Here is a 19,922-nt window from a genome sequence, read left to right as displayed (position 1 = left end):
CTTTTAACTTGGTTGAGGGATAATTGTCACAACCCGTCCCGATATTCTATTTATCGAGGTTGTGAAATGACGAAATTGTCCTTGACGGATGCTAAGGTATGTGTGTGACATATTATGGAATAATGCATATTTTCCTAAGTTTGGAAAATTTGAAATGGATTAAAAATTATTTGCAATTTGTGTGGTTAGGGAAAGAGGTTGGACTTGTTTTGGGATGGACCACACACACACACGGGACACCTTGCCTTTCTCTCCCCCGTGCTCTCTCTCTCTCTCTCTCTCTCTCTCATCTTCTCAGTTCACTCTCTCTCCCTTCGAATTGTACGGACAAAGAACAAAACCCTCGAATCATCACGGGTCGACGCCAATAAGGTGAGGTTCTTCATCCTTTCAACCTCCTGATTCGAATGGTGCAATTTTTAGAACTTAGAACCTTCGAAATCACGTGAAATCCGAACCCCATTTTGAAATCACTGTTCATGCACACGTGAATTGTTGATTTTCAGGAAATTCTAAGCTTACAGTGAGCTTAGTGAGGTCCTAAGGAAGCTCGAAGTGCTTAGTTTGAAGTTTTGGACGTCGGGATCACTGAGTTCGAAGTTGGCCGGTTTTCTTGGAATTTCTCCGGTGAGATTTCGTCATTTTTAGAGCCTTAAACTAGTACATCGTGATTCTACATGCTTGGGGCTTCATTTTGATATAAAATGCGTGAAAAATGGTTGAGAAATGACGGAGAACAAGGCGATTGAAAAATCTCCAGTTTTCCGGTGACCGGAAAAACCAGTCCGGCGACTGGAGGAAGAAGATGATGTGCGTGAGCACGTAGGTCTGTGCCCCTCCTGGCCCGTAGGGGCGCGTGCAGCCTCAAAATTTTTTTTCTAAAAATACCTCGACGTCCGTGACGTCGAGTAGGTCACTGTGGTACATTCATATATCCAAATTGAGCACCGTATGAGAAGTTATTACAAATTGTCGGTTATGTGCTTTAATTAACATTTTTATAGTTGTTTCGCATATAGGTGATACCTATCCCGATGACGAGCGCATTCAGGGACGTCACGGGGGTTACGACCCTTCGACTTACCAGTGAGTGGGCAGTTATTTTCTGTTATTACCTATATACTACTGAAATTCCCAGAAATTGAATTTAAAAGAAAGTATGTTTTTAAGATGCCATGCATGCATATTATGAATTATATGAATTGATAATTGATGCATATATATATATATATATATATATATATGTGTGAATTGATGTTGTGGACGCACAGGTGAGTTTTATGTTATTTATATGAATCATTGATGATGTGAATTATGTTGAGAGCTCATAACCTGCACCCCTGGTGTTAGTGCTTATATTATTCACCGCACCGCACGCTCACCTTGGATCCAAGTAGGTGCATGTTGTACAGACCATGAGAGGATTCCGATATGCTAGTCGTACAGATCACTAGAGGTGGTTCCGACTGGTAGGTGACCTTAGATTATGTGCACAGATGATTGATGAGTGAAGCACTAGAGCGTATTATTACACCATTCTTGTTGTACAGACTACTTCAGGTAGTTCCGACTTATGTGCAGAGTAGTGTCGTATAGGTCACCGTGGTGACTCCGGTTGGTTTGGATATTGAGTTATGGAATTAACCGTACATGACCAACTGCAGGGTCTCCGGTTGATTCATTATGTCACCTGTTATATTGATGTGTTCTTAATCTGTTATTGACATTTATGGCATGACATATTTTCTGGGTTTTGATAAAGATTGGTAATTTGAGATATTTGAAGAAGTATATGCATATTATGTTATTTTCTGGGAAAGTATACAAGTTTTACAGCGAGGGGTTAAAAATGTTTTAAATGAAATGTTTTTGAAAAACTTTGGTTTTACTGACCCACTCAATTTTGTTTTGCGCCCCTCCAGATTCTGGTTAGCAGCGCTGGTGGCCCACGAGGATTCCCACGGCGTACTGACAGACTACATAAATGTAGGACTCACCTGCGGATGTTGTAATTTAGTTATGGTCCTACTTGACTGCACCTAGTACTAATGCTCTGAATTTGTGTGTTTCACACTTAAACTTACTCTAGGATGCTAGTTGGATATTATTGATAGTAGTTGGTTTTTATTCCTTCGTATTTCTCTTATCTTTTGCTTCCGCATCGCACTTTTGGTTATGTCACGCTCACGTGACGGCCAGCACGCCTTGATTATAGGATCGGGATGTGTCAATAATTGCCTGCTACTTGCGCGTATGAATCCTGGTATGCCCCAAGAGTAGTTTTGTTTTCTTTTGTCAAAAATCCACGTGTCGCCTTGTGAATATTTTTGGCTCCACAAAATTGTGCCCTAATGGCTTTGCAATTATAAGAAGGAGAGGATGATGCACATCAACTCAACACAATCATCCTTTTGGCTATTTAAATTAGATCAAAGAGGCACAACAAACGTGGTGGTGGCCACTGTTTGATGTGAATTCACTGCAAAATGGATGGCAAAATACAGGATTGCCTCCAATAAACTTAAGGCTTTTGATAATGTCTGCAAGGCCGCTCGTTTAGACCCGTCGGCAATGGCGGTTCGAAATCTGAAACATGTGAGAAATCTGGGGAAAGACCTCTTTGCCAACTGGAAGGAATTCACCCGTGAACTTTTTTTTTTGTTCTTTATTTAATCTGTTTGATATATTGTTATGGTATAACAAAGATAATTTAAGCTTCTTGGTTAATTTATCATTAGATCAATTTAATGGCTCAGATGAAAGAGGACCTCAATGGTTCTCAAAATGAGGACCTTAGGAGAGCACCACTCTAGACGACTAGGTGACTAGGCGGGGCTTAGGCGGAAGCCTAAGCGAACTGAGCAGATTTAAATAAATTTTTTTATATATGGTATAAATAAGAGAGACACATAGCTTGCATAATAAAATGACATATAAATTATAAAGTATTAGAATATATTGAAAACATGGGGAACAAACATATAATGAGTGTTTCATCCAAACATTTAACAAGTCTTTTACATTTTATTGAAAAAACAAAATGCAAAATGAAAGCTACCGATTTTTTATCTAAGTAAGGGTTACGATCTAGGCGGGCTAGGTGGACGCTTAAACTAGTCTAGGGGCACTTTCTTGATTTTAAAAAGCCTACGAACTAAACAGGGTAATAACCAACCACCTATCGCCTAAGCAGAACTAGACGAAGATTTTTAGAACAGTGACTAAATTTGAGAAATCTCATATTTCTAGTTAGACAAGCAATGTGTTCATCTATTTTACAATATACACTAGAATAGTGCTTAGAAAATAACGATGATGAATGTTGTTGCTTTTGATAGTTACTAAATTAACTATACTTTATCAAGTTGAAATTATTTTTTGTGTTGGCATTATGAATCACACCCCCTCATAAAAGATAGTGACTAAATGAAGTATATTTTTATAATAATCCTACTCATATGTTGTCATCGTATGCTTGTCGATACAAGTATATGCATGCTCACTACGGGTGAAACTTTGGATGGAAATACTTGATTATGACTGATTTTGAATTAAAAAGTTTTAAAATATTTCACTAAATTCAAATTAGAAATCAAAATTTTTAAATTCGAAAAAAAAAACCTGAACTGAATTAGATGGGAATTGAAATGTATTTGAATATTTCTCAAAATTGATACTTATTTTTTTTTAACTTTTTGGATTGGAATTTGAAACATGTATTTTCAATTCCGGCAAAAATTTAGGCCTAGTGAGGACTTAGGATAGGGACTTTATGTCAACATGGAAGTTAATGTGTTGACGTATTTTGAGTAAAAATACAATATTCATAGATAAGAAAGAAAATCGTATTTAAAATTATAAATAAATAAATAAAAGATGGAAGCTCTGCTGGTAAAAGAAGAAAGCCACTCCTTGGCCCTATAAATAAGTAAAAGACTCCGCACATGAAGGATGTCAGAGCTGAGTCAGACCCAAAAGAAAAGCTGAAATCCCAACATACAAAACCAAGTGCGCAGGAGGAGACACCCTCAAATGAAGCTTCAGCAATGGCGTTAATGGCAACCAGAACAAACTTCTTTAGGCTCCTCACAACAAAAGCACCAATTTTGGGATCTGGGTCTTGCTCCAATGGCCTCAAGCGACCGGTTCGGGTTGACCGGGGCGGTGGAGCCGGGTTGACGTCGCCGTATTCCACCTCTGCGGTGGCGCAGCAGCCAGAGTCCGGGATCATTGGGTCGAGGCCACCGCACATGGGGTTGGAGATATTGGGTGTGAAAGATTACGAAGATTATAGGAGGTCTTTGTATGGTGAAATCACTCACAAGGCTTTGCTTGTTGATGCTGTTGGTACCCTTGTTGTTCCTTCCCAACCAATGGCTCAGGTCCTCTCTCTTTCTCTCTCTCTCTCTAACGCTTTACATGCACACCCACATTTTCATTTCTCAATTTTTCTATCTATGCATGTAAATTGTAATGAACCTTTAGGTTTCTGGGTTTGTATGTATATGAATTGAACTTTTGGGTTTCTGGGTTTGTGTGTAACTGCATAGAAGTTCTTGGATCTTGTGTCCTTTCTTATTTTTTCTTTCTTTCATTTTCCGTTTTGGTGTTTTGGGTTATGTTCATACATAAATGATAAAAATCCAGGAACTTCTTGTGCATATTTCAATCGTGGGAGTATATTTATAGATAATAGATATTGATTATTTACGCATGTATTGAGTTTCTGAGTTTTTTGTGATAGAATTGGATTCCTGGGAATTTTCCTTTTAAAATTACATTTTGGTTGCCGTTTGTAGCTTTTTTGCAGGTTTTAGGATTTCTTTATTTCTTGCGTGATTATCTGTCTCTATGACTGCTGATATATTGAATTTTTTTTCTTTCTGTTTGCATAGATATATAGGAAGATAGGCGAGAAATATGGAGTGGAGTACTCAGAGGCCGAGATTTTAAACAGATACAGACGAGCTTACGAGCAGCCTTGGGGAAGATCTCGTCTCAGGTCTCTTCCCATCTTCATTTTCAATGTTTCCATTTCCCCTTGTATACTGGGGTACATATGGTTTTTGCTAATCCATTTGCTATCGTTTTAACTGTAAGTTTTATGTCTTTAGTTTTTTATTCGTTGGCATTTTATGGGATTGAAAATGTTTACATCAATTTTTGCCTGTAATAGCTATTATTTGGCATTTTGGAAGCTGGCTAGGAAGCTAATTCATAGCCTCTGTGTTCTAAAGTTTATCGGTAGAGATTTGATGCTGCATGCAATCAACTCACTTCTTTTTTCATAACCGAGTATTGACTGGAAAAGATCTAACAATCTAATGGTCTTGTGGCTTCTTATTGTATTTTGGGAAATATATTGACAGTCCCCTAAAGTTTAGCATAGAGCTTTCCCCCGTCTAGCCATTGTGTTTTCAATGGGGTTGGTTAAGTAGAAGTGAATCCTTTCTTTCTGTTTCTTTTCAGTGTCCCCTTTAATCTCATTCATTAAATACAGAAGTTTAGCAGTAAGCCTGCCATGTTTGGAGTGAATTCTCTGATTTTCTCTTTTATCTTTAAAGTGTGTGTTTCCTCTTTGCGTTGTAGATATGTAAATGATGGGAGACCCTTCTGGCAATATATAGTCAGTTCTTCCACTGGCTGCTCAGATTCTCAGTACTTTGAAGAGCTTTATAACTACTATACGACTGACAAGGTTGGGTAATTTTTAAGTACCATTTTCTGTGTAGCAATATATAGGCGTGAAGTGGGTTTATAATATACTTCTGTGTTTTCTCATAGGCTTGGCACCTCTGTGATCCTGATGCTGAGAGAGTGTTTAAGGCTCTGAGGAAAGCAGGTGTCAAAGTAGCTGTTGTGTCAAATTTTGATACCCGATTAAGACCTGTTTTACATGCTCTACATTGTGAACAATGGTTTGATGCAATAGCAGTGTCAGCTGAAGTAAGTGAATTGCTTAGTATCTTTCTGCAGTATGCATGTCTCTCTCTCTCTCTCTCACGCATACACACACAGGCGCAAATTCTAGAATCTTCTGCAGTAAGCATGGTTCTTGAATTAGTTGATTGGTTGTCCATATCATCCATCGTTCAGAAACTAAGAAGTTGAGTCCAACAAAATTAGTCTTTATTTTGCAGTAATTACGAAAGAAGGTGATACTGTCCTTGTTTAACTCCCACCCTCCGACTGACACAAAAAGGGAACGCAAAAGCTAAATGGGATTTTTGAGAATTCCATATTTGTATATATACATACAACAAGATTTTTTTTTTAAAAAAATGTTTTTTTGTTCTCCACATAATCCGTTGGTCTGATGACAAAATAGCTCTGTTGTTGGTATCGTTGGGTCATTGCTGATGCTATGAATATTTCATATGAACAGGTTGAAGCAGAGAAGCCAAATCCAACAATATTTCTTAAAGCTTGTGAGTTATTGGGAGTAAAACCTGAGGATGCTGTGCACGTAGGTGATGATCGTAGGAATGATATATGGGGTGCTAGAGATGCAGGCTGTGATGCTTGGCTTTGGGGAAGTGATGTTCACTCCTTCAAGGAGGTACGTCCCCGTCATAAGTCTTTTTATGCAAAGGAAATTTTTAGGCAAGGGTGTTATGCTGTATAATTTAGTCTCTACATGTATTTTATGCGTATCTTTTCTAATCACCCAAAAATTGCACGTAATTCACTTTGTGTAAACTAATTAGTTTTGTGCTGCTGATGCAGGTGGCTCAGAGGGTAGGGGTCCATGTTTAACATGATGTCGTATTATTATGCGACCTGAACGATGCTCGCTCTGTACAGGTTTTTATTTAGCTTCTTCAATGCGGGTGTTGTGTGTAATGTGCTTTTGTTGTAATATGTATCAGAGAGACGTGATTTGGTGCTAATTTAAAGAAACACATTGATCTCCTTCAATAAGTATAACTAGTTTGGGTGCAAAAATGTCAACCAAACCACTCGAAATGGAAGAGATTTTCCAGACACCCCTTTACTTGCTTGTATTTTTATATTTTTAGCATTTGAGTGGAATAGATCAAAGGATAATCTAGGGGAAAAAAACATAAAGAGAAGTACGCAAAAGAAGAAAAATGGGTTGCCAAACCCACTCAAAATTACGAATTTCGTGTCGACCAAGAGTATAACTAGTTTCATCAGACAAGGAAGATTGAATTTGAAACTTTCTAACATATAACTTCAAAAATTCATATTCCCTTTTAACATAACATTCATCCAGTAAACAAAACCACCTCTGCTTACGCCGATCATACGCCCAAGGCTGTGATGGGGTATTCCAAAACTGCAAGACCTCTACAAGGCAATGCTACTTGTCCCTAGAAGAAGCTCTAAAGTTTAGAAAGGGGAGAAAATTACTCCTCTATCGTCTTCTGGTTTAACCAGATGAAGGTCCAGCTTGGGTTCTGCTCTTCTTGTAGTAACTCCCAAATCTTTGGGCAACCGCAGCATCATATGATGTATCCCATACCTGCAAATTCAGCCATTACATTAGCAGTCGTGATACACCATTGAAAAGCCACCTTTCAAAAAGTGCAACGATAAACAAGATACAGAAAGACAGCTCACTTCCAGTTTCCCTTTTGAGCCTCCTATGGCCAGCAAAAAAGGGTTATCTTCCGCAAACGAAATAGAAAAGACAGCTCCCTGACAACATTCAGAGCAGAGTCCAACAATCAATCTCGCATTAAACAGAAGAAACAGAAGAATAACTTGTTGCATTAAAATGATGAACTATGATCAATCACTTACTGCTTTAGGATTCCTGGATGAAATGCATGAAGGTTGGTTGTTTGACAAATCCCAAAGCTTTACCTGTAACAAATGGTAGTGGATACATTACAAAACATTCCAATCTGCCAGGTATGCCAGTGTGCAGGTAGTGAGAAACACTTCATACCATTTTATCTGTGGATCCAGTTGCAAGAAGCTGGGACACAAAAAAAAAGAAGGCACAAAGGTGAGATTACACATAACTTGGCGATACAAAAAAGTACGCCAAATTGAGAAGAAAAAGAGGACTGTACATTAGGTGCTGCAGGGTTATATGAGATTGAGCAAACAGCTTTGTCATGAGCATGAAGAGTAAAACTCGGTTTAGACTCGGAAGTAGGAGCAGATGTGGCAGCCCGAATATCAAACCCTTTGATTGTGCCATCTTCTAGGCTCACCTGGATGGATTTACAAAATGTAATGATCAATAAACGATAATTCTCATTTAGCCAGAGAGCAACTGTTTCCACATATTAACAAATAACACGAAAGGGGATAAACAAAAAGCAAACGCTTTGTGATAAGTACGAAAAAAGACTGTCTTAAGAGCCAAGGCACACACCACAAATGAATGCTCAGTGTGTGGATCCCATGCTAAGCTTTCTACATCAGCTGTGACTGTCCACTTATACCCAGAATGTGATGGCACCCTCCCATCTTTCTGGAATGAATAACAATTGTAAATGCACAAGTCAAATAAATTTTCAAACAAATAAGTTTCTTACAATCGCTTAAGTTTCTAGGATAACAAATAAATGCCAACAGAGTAACATTTGTAAAACATTAAATACCAAGACTACTGTATGATCAAAAGAACCACTGAGAAGAACTTGCGGGGCAAAATGATTCCATGCAACTGCCTGAACCTGTAAAAATAGTATGAAGATGGTTAATGAAAAAATTTGAAAGGAAAAGTAACTCCTTAAAATGAAGATCTCAGGATTGCATTTGTTCTATAGCATGCCATTGAAAATTTGATTTCAGGTTAGAGCATAGAAAATCAATCCTGTCTAAATTCTTGCCTTGTCTGTATGGTGCTCCATGGTAATATTACATTTTCCGGTAGCCACATCCCAAATCTTAACTTGTTTGTCAGCACTTGCACTAGCAAGTATATTTCTGTTTATAGGAAAAGACAAGATAAGTTTATGAACCTTCCACTGAAGCAACAATAGGTAGTACAAAACTCTAGAAGAGTACAAACCTGTACTCCTTATTCCAAGCAAGCCCGAGAACTGAATCTCTGTGACTGTCTTCTTTGTATTTGATTGATACCTAATACAAAGGAAGTTTCGGAATTGGTAAAGAAAGTTAAAAAGAGTTGCACGATTATCAAAAGCCCAAACAGTGAAAGAATTGAGCATCGAACCTTCTTTCCTTTCTTTTTTTTCTTCTCAGCAATACCACCCAATATCACGCATGGTTGCACTTCATCAATCTGAAAAACAGCAAAAAATGTTAGAAATTACAATAACATTTCCATCAATTACCCACATAAACCTATGCAATGAGACTAGTATCCATGAACTACATACAATGTCAAGATCCCATATCTCAATGGAAGGTTCATCCATTAAACCAACAGCAACGAAGTTCCCTGTCAACATAGAAAACATTTAGACATCAATTAAATATAAAGGTAAAGCAAAGCCAAAACTGAAATTTGAAAAAAAAATTAGATAAAAATTGCAATTGATATCAAGGAAAACAACTATTCACAATGTATAAGATAATCGTCATTAAACTTCACCATAAGAGGGAGCTCATGGTAACAGAAATTTTGAGCGGAATAAATCTAATTTTAACAAGATTGTACATGCCATCAAAGAAAAAAACAGTGAAAAAGAACTTTATTAGAAGAAGATATTACAATTATTCTAAAAACAGATTCTAACTATAAATATAATTCACGTATATGAGTAACCTCCAGATGTTTCAAACAAAATGCACACGTAACACATGAAAAAATATCTAAATTGTGATAAAAATGCAACTGATATCAAGGAAAACAACTATTCATAATGCATAAGATAATCGTCATTAAACGTCACCATAAAAAAGAGCTCACGGTTACAGAAATTAGAGCAGAATAAATCTAATTTAAACAAGTTTGTACTCGCTATCAAAGAAATAAACAGTGAAAACAGAACTTTATTAGAAGAAGATATTACAAAATTTCTGAAAACATAAGAAATTCTAACTATAAATATAGTTCAGGTACATGAGTAACCTCCAGAAGTTTCAAACAAAATGCATGCGTAGCACATGAATCGCACCTTTGTCTCCACCTTTGAGAGGACAATCAAGCCATGCTGTGCAAAGGGGAAATGATGAAAGGATGACGTCATGGTGAACAAAAACATCTGCTTCACCATCTTCTGATTCAACATACAGCCATATCTGCTCGTACATAATTCAATTACGATCAGTGGAAAACAGACAAGAAAAAGGAATCAAATAATTTAAAAAATTATTACATGCCTCAAGCTGGCTGACTTCATCCTCATTGCGGGCGCAAACTATGACTGCATCACTTGGATTAATTGTCATGTCATCACTGTCTTCAGAATCCTCGTCCTTTGAGGAAATAAAAATGAGAATGAAAAACCAAGTTGCTCTCCTAACCTCACAAAAGAAGGAAAGAAAACAAAAATAATGGCATAATTTACGTAGTAAAAAACTTACATCATCCTTTTCCTTCTTTAGATATGGATCCATATCGTTACTTGGGTAGTAAAGGTCCCCAACCCCACTACTAAACACGTCAATGCCTGAGATCAGACATACGAAGATGCACGGTTAGCTATACATCCTAATCAACACTCATGAGAAGAAGCATATGGTAAACTTAATCAAATTACTTGTCAGTAACTTCATCAATGCTTCAAGTTCAACAGTGCATAATACATCCATTTTAATTGAAGATAGTTGAGGTTCCACCATAAAACCAATTGGCAATATCAGAAGTAGCTCAATTACTTATAAGCACATGCAAGGTCCCTCCTTTCCCTAACATGTGGACAACGCAGATCGGGTGACATGGAGCACGTGTGGCCACTGTGCTTTACACGCAGGAACTTGCTCCAATACCATGAAGAAAGTTGAGGTTCCACCATAGAACCCATTAGCAATATGGGGAGTTACTTATAAGCACATGCAAGGTTCCTCCTTCCCCAACTTGGGATTGATATGTACTAACAAAACTTAATCAAATTACTAGTCAGTAACTTCAACAATGCTTCAAGTTCAACATTGCATAATACCTCCATTTTATTGACATGGTAAAACCATATGCACTAACAAAACCATCTAACTGTAAACTAAAGAAAAAGAAAATTTTACAGGTCTCACAAGACTTCAAGTTTATTGACCAAAAAAAAACCACTATCAAGTTTAACTCTGAGCAACCGTTTGATTGCCCATCCAACATCTCCAGCTTAAGCAACATTGTAACTAACCCCCTCTTATGCTCCGAAAATGATTTCAAGAAAATAAAGAACAAAGGGGAATACCATCATCCTCGTCGTCATAATGTTCCATGTCGAGTTCCCTCAATCCATCGGCTATGTCATCAAACTTGGCCCCTGGCTCGGTAACTTTAGGAGCTCTTCCGAGTGCTTTTGCCACCTCTAATGCTTGGGAGACTTGATCACCCTGCTTGGGGGTTTCAACATCCATTTCTCCATCATCGTCCTCACTTTCAGCATCTCCACTGCAAAATCAATAACCCATCAAAACCATACAAGTCGGTGAGTCGAAAATCAACACCCGAACCGCCTAAAGCTTCATATCGCAATTCACAAACCACATTACACATACACTACCCTGGAAATTCAACTCTTTCCCACTTGGTTCAAGAAATAAACCGCCAACCCTCCACCAAGTTTTTCACTTTTCGGAGAAAAAAAATTACCCACCTTAAAAAATTACCCAATTATTCATTTCAAAGAAAGTGAACATCTTTGACACAAAATTTGAACTACCACCAAACATCAATAAGTTGAGAGCTCCGCAACAATGGCAGCTAAAGGAAAATCCATGTTCCCGCAAGCAGTACAGCACTCTACGACAGCAAAAACAAAGACATACAAAATGAAAAATGAGAAACGAGGCGAAGAAGTTTCACCTTTTCTCCAAGGCGCCGGTTTTAATCAGCTCTTCGATTTCCTCTTTGGTGGGCGGGTCGGCGACGGAGGGAACCGGCTTCGAAACCCCTTTGGGCACCCACGAAATTGCTGATATCATTTTTTTCTTCTTCTTTTCGAAACTGGGTTCGATTCAATCGCGGTGTTTTGGTGGAGGTTTAGGAGGTTTAGGAAATTTGGCGGTGTAGCAAACGGTTTCAGCTGCCACTCGTTCGACCCGGTGAGAAGTAGGGTATGGAATAAAACTTATTTTTTATATTAACATCCCACAAAATGTTGAATGCACCCCACATTAAAATTTAATATTAATGACTAATTTACTCTACTATGTAATGACAATTTTGATCTTATTAGGTTTAAAAAATAATAAAAAATTTATAAATACACCCCAAATCACTTTTAATGTATTATTTATCTATTTCAACTATCAAAACCCTTCACATTCTCCATTGTTGAATAAAACCCTAAGCAATGAAACTACAAACATGTTGATTGAGAAAAATAATTTTTGACGAATGGAATACGAAGTCGATGTTTCGAAAGCTTTGAAATCATTATTATTGTTATTGAAAAACGTTCAAATGAACCTAAACATTTTTTGAAATCATTCAATTTGAAATCATTCGGCAAACTAACGTTCAGATAGTTTGAAATCATTCGGCAAAATAAAAAATGAGTTCTATAAGATTTGAGAAATGTGGGGTGTGTATAGAAAATATAAGGTGTATATTAAGAATGTGGGGTGTGAGGGTATTATGGGGAAGAAAGTGGGGTGTATTAAGATAATTTTTAATTGAAAAAGTAAATGTGGGGTATATTAAGTATATGGGGTTTATTCAACAATTTGTGGGGTGCTAATATAATAAGCCTAAAACTTCGGTTTTTGTTTCTCTTTTCTGTGTAATTCCACATGCGCCCCGGTGAGTTTCAGCGGTTGTTTCATTTTGATCCCCAAACTTTGTTTTTTCTTCCCGAGTTGCTCCCTAATTTAAAGACATGCTAATTAAGTACAAATGTACAATAGTGACGAGTTTGATACTAATTTATAATCAGACATGTTTTAAAAAACAGCATATCATATATGGCGGGACCATAGACTTTGGACCACCAGATCAAGACTAATGGAATGAAGAGATCAGATCTCGGAGCTCGAAGCAACTCATGAAACCCGAACTAGGATCATCATCATAGGGACTGTGAGAGCATGTCACCTTCAAGGAAAATGCACTTTCCAAAGCATATTTAGGGGCATTTGTGTGATCATGAATTTTATTGGACTGGAGTAAGGTGGATCAGAATATGAATACCTTAGAAGTCCTATCATGGACTCAATGGCTCATATTGGAACAAGCCCCCTGAACGGACCAATGATGCCACTACATCTTGTTGGGCTTCGAAATTATAGGAGCATGTTTACTTCGCAAGACACGAAAATCTAATTCAATTGAGGATCAAAATGGTTTAGTATGAACATTACATTTGTAGACCGAGTGGGAGAATATTTGATTTATTCCAATATAAATCAACTATGAGTGGTTTACAATGTAATAGGAATGTAATATTTGAGATGTTGAATTTTGTTATTTTATTTCCTCTGAATCAATCTTATATTTTGTGTCTTGGAATACAGTTAAGATTGATTTTAGTCCTTAACAATTATGTAATTATGATAACTAACTGATAGGCTAAGAAAATGGGATTTGGGATACACAATCAAATCTTCCCATAAAGTAGTTGTATTGGGCTAGGTGTTTGTAGAAGATATCGGTATTGTTAAAGCTTTTCTTCGTTTCTAATCGACCCAATGGCTGTTGTTGGAGATATTTTTAGGCCAGTCATCTTTATTTTAATTTTGTGTTCTAATCATATAACCATATTAGGCTAACAAATGGGATACCGTACTTCTTTATTCTAATTCTTAATGAAAAATAGAAAGAAAAAAAAATCATGCTATATCTCACTTGAAGATTGCCAAATAATGACTTGATCATCCATTTTTTATTGAAATCTTGTTTCTTTTTTACAAATGTGTCATGAAACATGTAAATGGAGTAAAATTGAACTATGGCTAGGACTTTTTGAGGAACTTGGGAGTAAGGATGAGGCACAAGTATGGGTGGGTTACTTATGAAATCAGATTTTGGGTTTAATGTCTGTCTATTTTGTATAAGATTAAAATAGGAAATTCAAGTTTCATTAGAATTTGGTGAATTTAACTCAAATTTGGGTACAAAATTTGTGCTTGCTTACTTGGTAAAATAAATTCAGGCCCCACATGGACAAAATTGTCGGTCCGCCACTACGTGCTAACGTTGTTAGGGGGGCTCAGAAAACTGAAAACCGAAAGAAGAAAAAAACCACTAAGTATCGAACCGATTAAGATATGAATTAATATGTTATTTATTTATGTTCGGCATTCATTTTCCATTCTCAATTTCAATTCAACTATTAGCTTAATCTTAACCCAAGCCAAATTGTATGAGAGATAAATGATGTCATTGACAAAATTTGCAAGGAAAATTAATATAGTTGGTAAGCACACGAAAACACTACCCTCTTGCCAATTGGTCTTTTTTTAATTTAAAATGTAAGTTTTAGTTATGTCTTAGATCTAATTACATATTTTTTAATATAAATTTCAAAAGTAAAGGAAGAATAATTAACCACCTACTACATGTGACACATCCCGACCCAATGTCCTGATAAACACTCGAAATCGAGGCATGCTGGTTGACACATGAAATATGACAAAGCCAGGATCTGTAAGTGATGTGTCAAAAGTACGAATAAATTAGAGTAAGGGTATAAAAATAAAAGCAAGAGTAGAGTGCGCAGTGAGTGTGATGGACATTTAATTAAGGGAAATACCCCAAAATGAAACATTTCTTAATATTAGGACAGAAATATGACAAACTGGTCATGTACAAGCCATGCACACCATGCACAAAACCGAAATTACTAAAATGCCTGCATATAAATACTAAAAACCCTTAGCTTATTTCATCATTTTTGTCATTTGGAAGATATGATGCTGAGAGAGCTCTGTGAGCTCTAGGTTTCTAGGTTGAGTTCAAATCTCTGAGCTTCGATTTTCCAGAGAGAGAAGTCGAGAGTGAAGCTTTGAAGTGAGGGTTTCTCATTTGCATCAATATTTCATCATTAAAGATATGATTTTTGTACCAAATTTTTTCTTTTGGCTGGAAAATTCCATTCTTTCCAGCCAGTAAAGCTTCAACATCCATATTTATACCGCCATCAGGTTTCTCTCTCTCTCTCTCTCTCTCTCACTCTCTCTCTCTCTCACTTTAACTTGATCATTGTCTCCATTTTTGTAACTAATTATTTGTTTGTTTAATTAGGTTTTTGGATTTGCAAAGGTGGGTAGTCGAACAAAAGACGGATGGGGAAGAAAGGGCTCGAAATGTGTTCTGGAAACCTTTATTTGTTGATATGTTTTGTTATTTTAGATTTCTAGGTTTCAATCTTAAGAGTTTTGCATTTAAATTTTTGTTTAGGGTATTGAAGATTCATGGAGTCGTGTTTGTGGATTTAGCTTGGATGATTTGTTACAAAATGCTCAATATTTGTTAATTTTGTTATGAACTTGCAAATTTTTGTGAATCTGGAATTGGTGTTTGTCTGAAAATGTTTGTGAATTACAAGTATTAGTTCAATATAAAAGAAATTGTACACGATATGCACATGACATGCACATTTGTCATCGCTATATGATTTGCCTTATGCTTGTATATTGTTATTAGTATATACAAGGTGTTGGATTCTAGGTTTCAAAGGGTCCTTCAGACGATGAGTTAAAACCATAACAACGAGTTTAGAAGAAGAAGAAGAAGAAAGAAAAAAAAAGATGTAAAAACCTCCAAGTTTCGAACTCATGTCTTGTTGAAATTAAATGTATAGTCCTTACCATTACAAAATAGTTAGATATGCCTAGATCAACCCATGCATGGCATGATGTAGGAAGTGTGAGATTTGGTAACACACTTCAACACATTCCTTCTTTTACCCAACTGATTTCATCCTCATTATGGTAGACTTATGTATAAATATGATTCTCACACATAGTTGCAATAACCATTAACCCTTATAAAAAAATTAGACTTCTTAAATAGACAAAACAATTGAGAACACAAACATGTCCAAGTTTCCACATGAAACTAAGGGCTTTAAAGAGGAGTTCCATGGGTGGTACAGCATAGAACCTCCTCCAATTCCGAGGTCGCCAAATGCAAATCCTACATCAACTTGGAGACATCGCTGAAAAGTATATATTAGGTATGCGTGAGTCTCGACTATGAGACGGGCATCGCCGAGTATTGGAACCACAAGCTAATGAAGGCAGAAAAAGAGCTTGTGGACCTCAACGATGAAGCCAACGAAGCATTTTACCGTGCAAGTAAGCAGAAAACGAAGGTTGACATGTCTGGAGAAAGGATTACATTCCTAAATTTTGAATTGTTCTAGAAGTGTCGAGGCCATATTGAGTCGTACAAGCGTTCTCGAGAAGGAAAGGTCGAAATAGAGGAGGCTTGAGGATTCTCGTCGACTAAGGAAGGGAAAGGAACCGCGTTAACCATAATGGGTTATATGACATTTTATTGTTGTGCAATGTATTAGCTAAGTATTTTATGATAATAAACACATGTACTATGTATCCTTGTTATATGACCATAACATGCACATACCAAGCACACAGAATGCATATCAAATGTACATAATACGCATATCACCTTTTAATATCTTATGTACATAATATACCATGCGCAAGACATGCACACCTTATGTACGTAACATGCACAACATATGCATGTTGTATGCACACATTGGGAAAATTTTGTGAAATTTCTGCAATTAAACTAAAATACAAATTGGAACACACCCAGTATTGTACCTCGTCAAAAATCAAAATTTTCCCACACATTATTGTAAACCTAGTCTGCATTAGCATGTTAGCCTTAGGATTCTCTTCAAGACTAGGCGCCAAAAGGGATGAGACTTAACACATTATTTTAGGGTTTCATATCTTCGAAAATGCACCATCCTCATAGTAGTGAAATCCCAAACAATAAAGTGCAAATTAGATATCAAATTTTGGCTTCCATGCTTTGTTTCTAAATGGATTGGTTGGCAAATTAGTTAGCAAATTGACAAGACAAGGTAGATGCAGTGTAAATGTGGTGTACATGACCCTCATGTCTTGTCCTAACCTACTTGAGGTGTGCATTGCATTCAATATGTGTAAGATGTGCTTTTTCCTTATGCCAACTCATAAATTTCTCAATGTTGAATAATAATATATCACAAAAGTAGTGGGTTTTAATTAATGTTTTGTTTGGGGACTTAATTTGACCTAAGAGGGTTTTGGAAAATGTTAATTTTTCCAATTCAAGTTTATATGTTTTCAATATTCAAGATGCAGCATGCAATATGCATATCATGACCATATGAGATCATTCAGTGTGCTTAGTGTGTGCATGCATTGTATACGGAGGGAGGTTATCTTTAATTTACTTCTGTAATGGTATTGGTTGGTTTTGTTTTTAAATTATTACATAAGAAGTTAACTTTTTATCATGGAAAGTTGCACTGTTTGAATGACCTTTTTTGTGATGGGCAGTTGCACCGTTTGAATGACCATTATTCTCCATCTAGTTAAGTTGTTTGTGTTTTATTACAAACCACAAGTTCAATTTCCATCCTAAAAAAAAAAAGGAAACTTTAATGAAAAGCTCCCAATACTGTTCACTTTAACGAAAAACCACATTTTTACACTAAAAAATCAATCATGGTACTATTCACTTTACCCCTTTATTTTGTCCTTATCGTTAAAATTCAAAGTTTTCAAGCTCTTTTCATTAGCTTTCCTAAAAAAGAAAACCAAAAGTTGAAAATGATGAAGAAATGCCACACCACCTTTTTCTCTATGCAATCTGTTTTTTATGACGTTCTTCTCAAAATTCTCATCATCGTTGCTTCTCGCTCATTAAATGACCTTTTTGGCGAATATGGTCTAGAAAAAGTTCAAGGAAATAGCTGAAGACCACTGCATTTACCCACACATCTATATTATAGACTTTGAGATTGTCAACCTGCTTAGATCATAAGGCATGTCTAACAAAGTCTAAACAATCATCAAACACTACATCCAATGCCGCAACCCCGAGGCTCTCTACATGGTAGGGATGCAATACTTCGTAGGAGACAACAAGGAAGAATCTGGAATTCAGCGGCTTAAGAGTGCAATCACGGTGGGCCATCAAGTAGCAACGTCCGTGTACAGTGCGATCTTGGTGTGCCACAGGTGGGATTCCAAGCATGAAGGGTTCAACCTTCTCTATTCTCTCAACCGTCACAACTCGGGATGGTTGAGTGTAATGGAATGCCGAGAGAGGTTTCAATTGTGTCAGGTTTTTGGGTGCATATGGAAGTAAGGGCCCGAATCCTAAAACTGCACCACAAAAACGCTACCATTAAACCTTGTAGCGACTGTGGAAGTCCTTAGGGTCGTGTCACACTCTGAACGCATTGGGATTGCATGTGACCATCAAAATTCACTACATGTAATGCTTGTAGATGGCATCAGGAAGTGAATATATTTTGTGATATATTATGTGGTAAAGATAGGTACTAAGTTTGTTTTTTGTTCGTTTAATTTTGTTGTAATCGCAATGTTTAAATTCCAACGTTTAATTTTGTTGTCTCTCATGTATTACTAAATTCATATTTCTATGGACTTTGTACTTTTAAAATTTTACTTTGTACAAATACACAAACAACAAGCTTTAAAAACTAAACATAATTACAAAAAATAGCCCAAGGTGTCATCATTTTCATGTCATTGATCTAATTGTTGCCACTTTTTCCCACTCATCAATGTTTGTCTATTTTTTATTATTTTATGTGGATATTGTGCATGAATGACTGACATGCAAAGCAAATGCACATTCCATGCACATACATATGCACATGAAATGCACAATATATGCACACGACAGCTTCATGTCTCCTAAGGTATCGTTTGGTATGCAGACGGGACAGGACGGAACGGAATGGGATGGGACAAGACGGGACAGGACGGGACGGAACTGAGAGGGAGTAAAGATGCCCTCAGATGGAAACAAGGAGGAAGAAGAAGGAGACGGAGAGGTTATAATTTTGTGTTTCATGGATATGGAACGAGTCGTTCCAGGGGGGTGAGGCAGAACAAAAATTCACCCAAAATTCTTCCAGTGGAACAGCGCGTTCCACCCGTTTTAGGCGTACCAAACATGGGACGGAACGCTTCGTCCCATTCCGTTCTGTCCCGTCCCATATACCAAACGGTACCTGGGTGCGTTTGGTACGTGGGACGGGACGGGACGGAACGGGACGAGGCGTTCCGTCCCGCGTTTGGTGCGCCAAAAATGGGTGGAACGGGCTGTTCCACGGGACAGATTTTGGGTGTTTTTGCGTCCCACCTCCCCCCTGGAACGGGTTTGTTCCACATCTGTAGAACACAATGTTTTACCATTTTAAGACAAATATACCCCATGTCTTTTTCAAAAATTACACCTTCGTTCCGTCCCGTCCCGTCCCGTCTGCGTACCAAACGCACCCTAAACGAACCCAAAAAGTACAAATAATAGTCAATGACAGGTCCCATAGGTTTGGTGTGTGGTTGGGTTCTCCAGAGTTGTTTGAATTAAGAGTGATGACGTTTGGTTATTATGCATGCATGGTTGGGTTGTAAACTCTCAACCATCTCATCCAGTTTTTTTTTTAGGGGTGTGCTATCCACACACCCCAAATTACTTCTCACACACCCTTGTTAATTTCTATTCGTTGATCTTCTTCAATTCATCCTATCTGACGGCCAAAAATTAGAAGGGTGTGTGAGAAGTAAAATGGGGTGTGTGGATATCACACCCCTTTTTTATTGTGCATACACAAACAAGAACCTTTAAAAAATAGGCATAATTAAGAAATTGTGAT

General features: G+C 37.1%; 2 protein-coding genes and 2 long non-coding RNA genes across 4 annotated transcripts; 3 read left to right on the top strand and 1 right to left on the bottom strand.

The window, feature by feature from the left end:
- Window positions 1-264: 264 nt before the first annotated feature.
- On the top strand, window positions 265-2,216 carry LOC126599551 (uncharacterized). Its single transcript, XR_007615188.1, has 4 exons — window positions 265-372; window positions 507-627; window positions 1,020-1,086; window positions 1,923-2,216. It is a non-coding gene; the product is annotated as an uncharacterized LOC126599551 (long non-coding RNA).
- A 1,713-nt stretch (window positions 2,217-3,929) lies between these two features.
- LOC126599550 (uncharacterized) lies at window positions 3,930-6,986 on the top strand. The gene is made up of 6 exons (XM_050265944.1): window positions 3,930-4,382; window positions 4,896-5,002; window positions 5,590-5,698; window positions 5,785-5,946; window positions 6,386-6,559; window positions 6,727-6,986. The coding sequence occupies exons 1-6, from the start codon at window positions 3,945-3,947 to the stop codon at window positions 6,754-6,756; spliced, it is 1,020 nt and encodes a 339-aa protein (XP_050121901.1). The 5' UTR covers window positions 3,930-3,944; the 3' UTR covers window positions 6,757-6,986.
- A 182-nt stretch (window positions 6,987-7,168) lies between these two features.
- LOC126599549 (uncharacterized) lies at window positions 7,169-12,171 on the bottom strand. The gene is made up of 16 exons (XM_050265943.1): window positions 11,915-12,171; window positions 11,301-11,500; window positions 10,474-10,559; window positions 10,270-10,365; window positions 10,065-10,188; window positions 9,324-9,385; window positions 9,158-9,226; window positions 8,993-9,063; window positions 8,811-8,907; window positions 8,580-8,654; window positions 8,351-8,449; window positions 8,043-8,186; window positions 7,916-7,945; window positions 7,768-7,830; window positions 7,585-7,662; window positions 7,169-7,486 (listed from the first exon to the last, which is right to left on the bottom strand). The coding sequence occupies exons 1-16, from the start codon at window positions 12,031-12,033 to the stop codon at window positions 7,394-7,396; spliced, it is 1,506 nt and encodes a 501-aa protein (XP_050121900.1). The 5' UTR covers window positions 12,034-12,171; the 3' UTR covers window positions 7,169-7,393.
- Window positions 12,172-14,955: 2,784 nt separating this feature from the next.
- Window positions 14,956-15,554, top strand: LOC126600636 (uncharacterized). The gene is made up of 2 exons (XR_007615493.1): window positions 14,956-15,192; window positions 15,293-15,554. It is a non-coding gene; the product is annotated as an uncharacterized LOC126600636 (long non-coding RNA).
- Window positions 15,555-19,922: the final 4,368 nt, after the last annotated feature.

Source organism: Malus sylvestris, chromosome 14 (assembly GCF_916048215.2).
Source record: "Malus sylvestris chromosome 14, drMalSylv7.2, whole genome shotgun sequence".
Lineage (NCBI taxonomy): Eukaryota > Viridiplantae > Streptophyta > Magnoliopsida > Rosales > Rosaceae > Malus > Malus sylvestris.
Note: the sequence above shows the minus strand (reverse complement) of the source record. Positions and strands in the feature narration are given on the sequence as shown.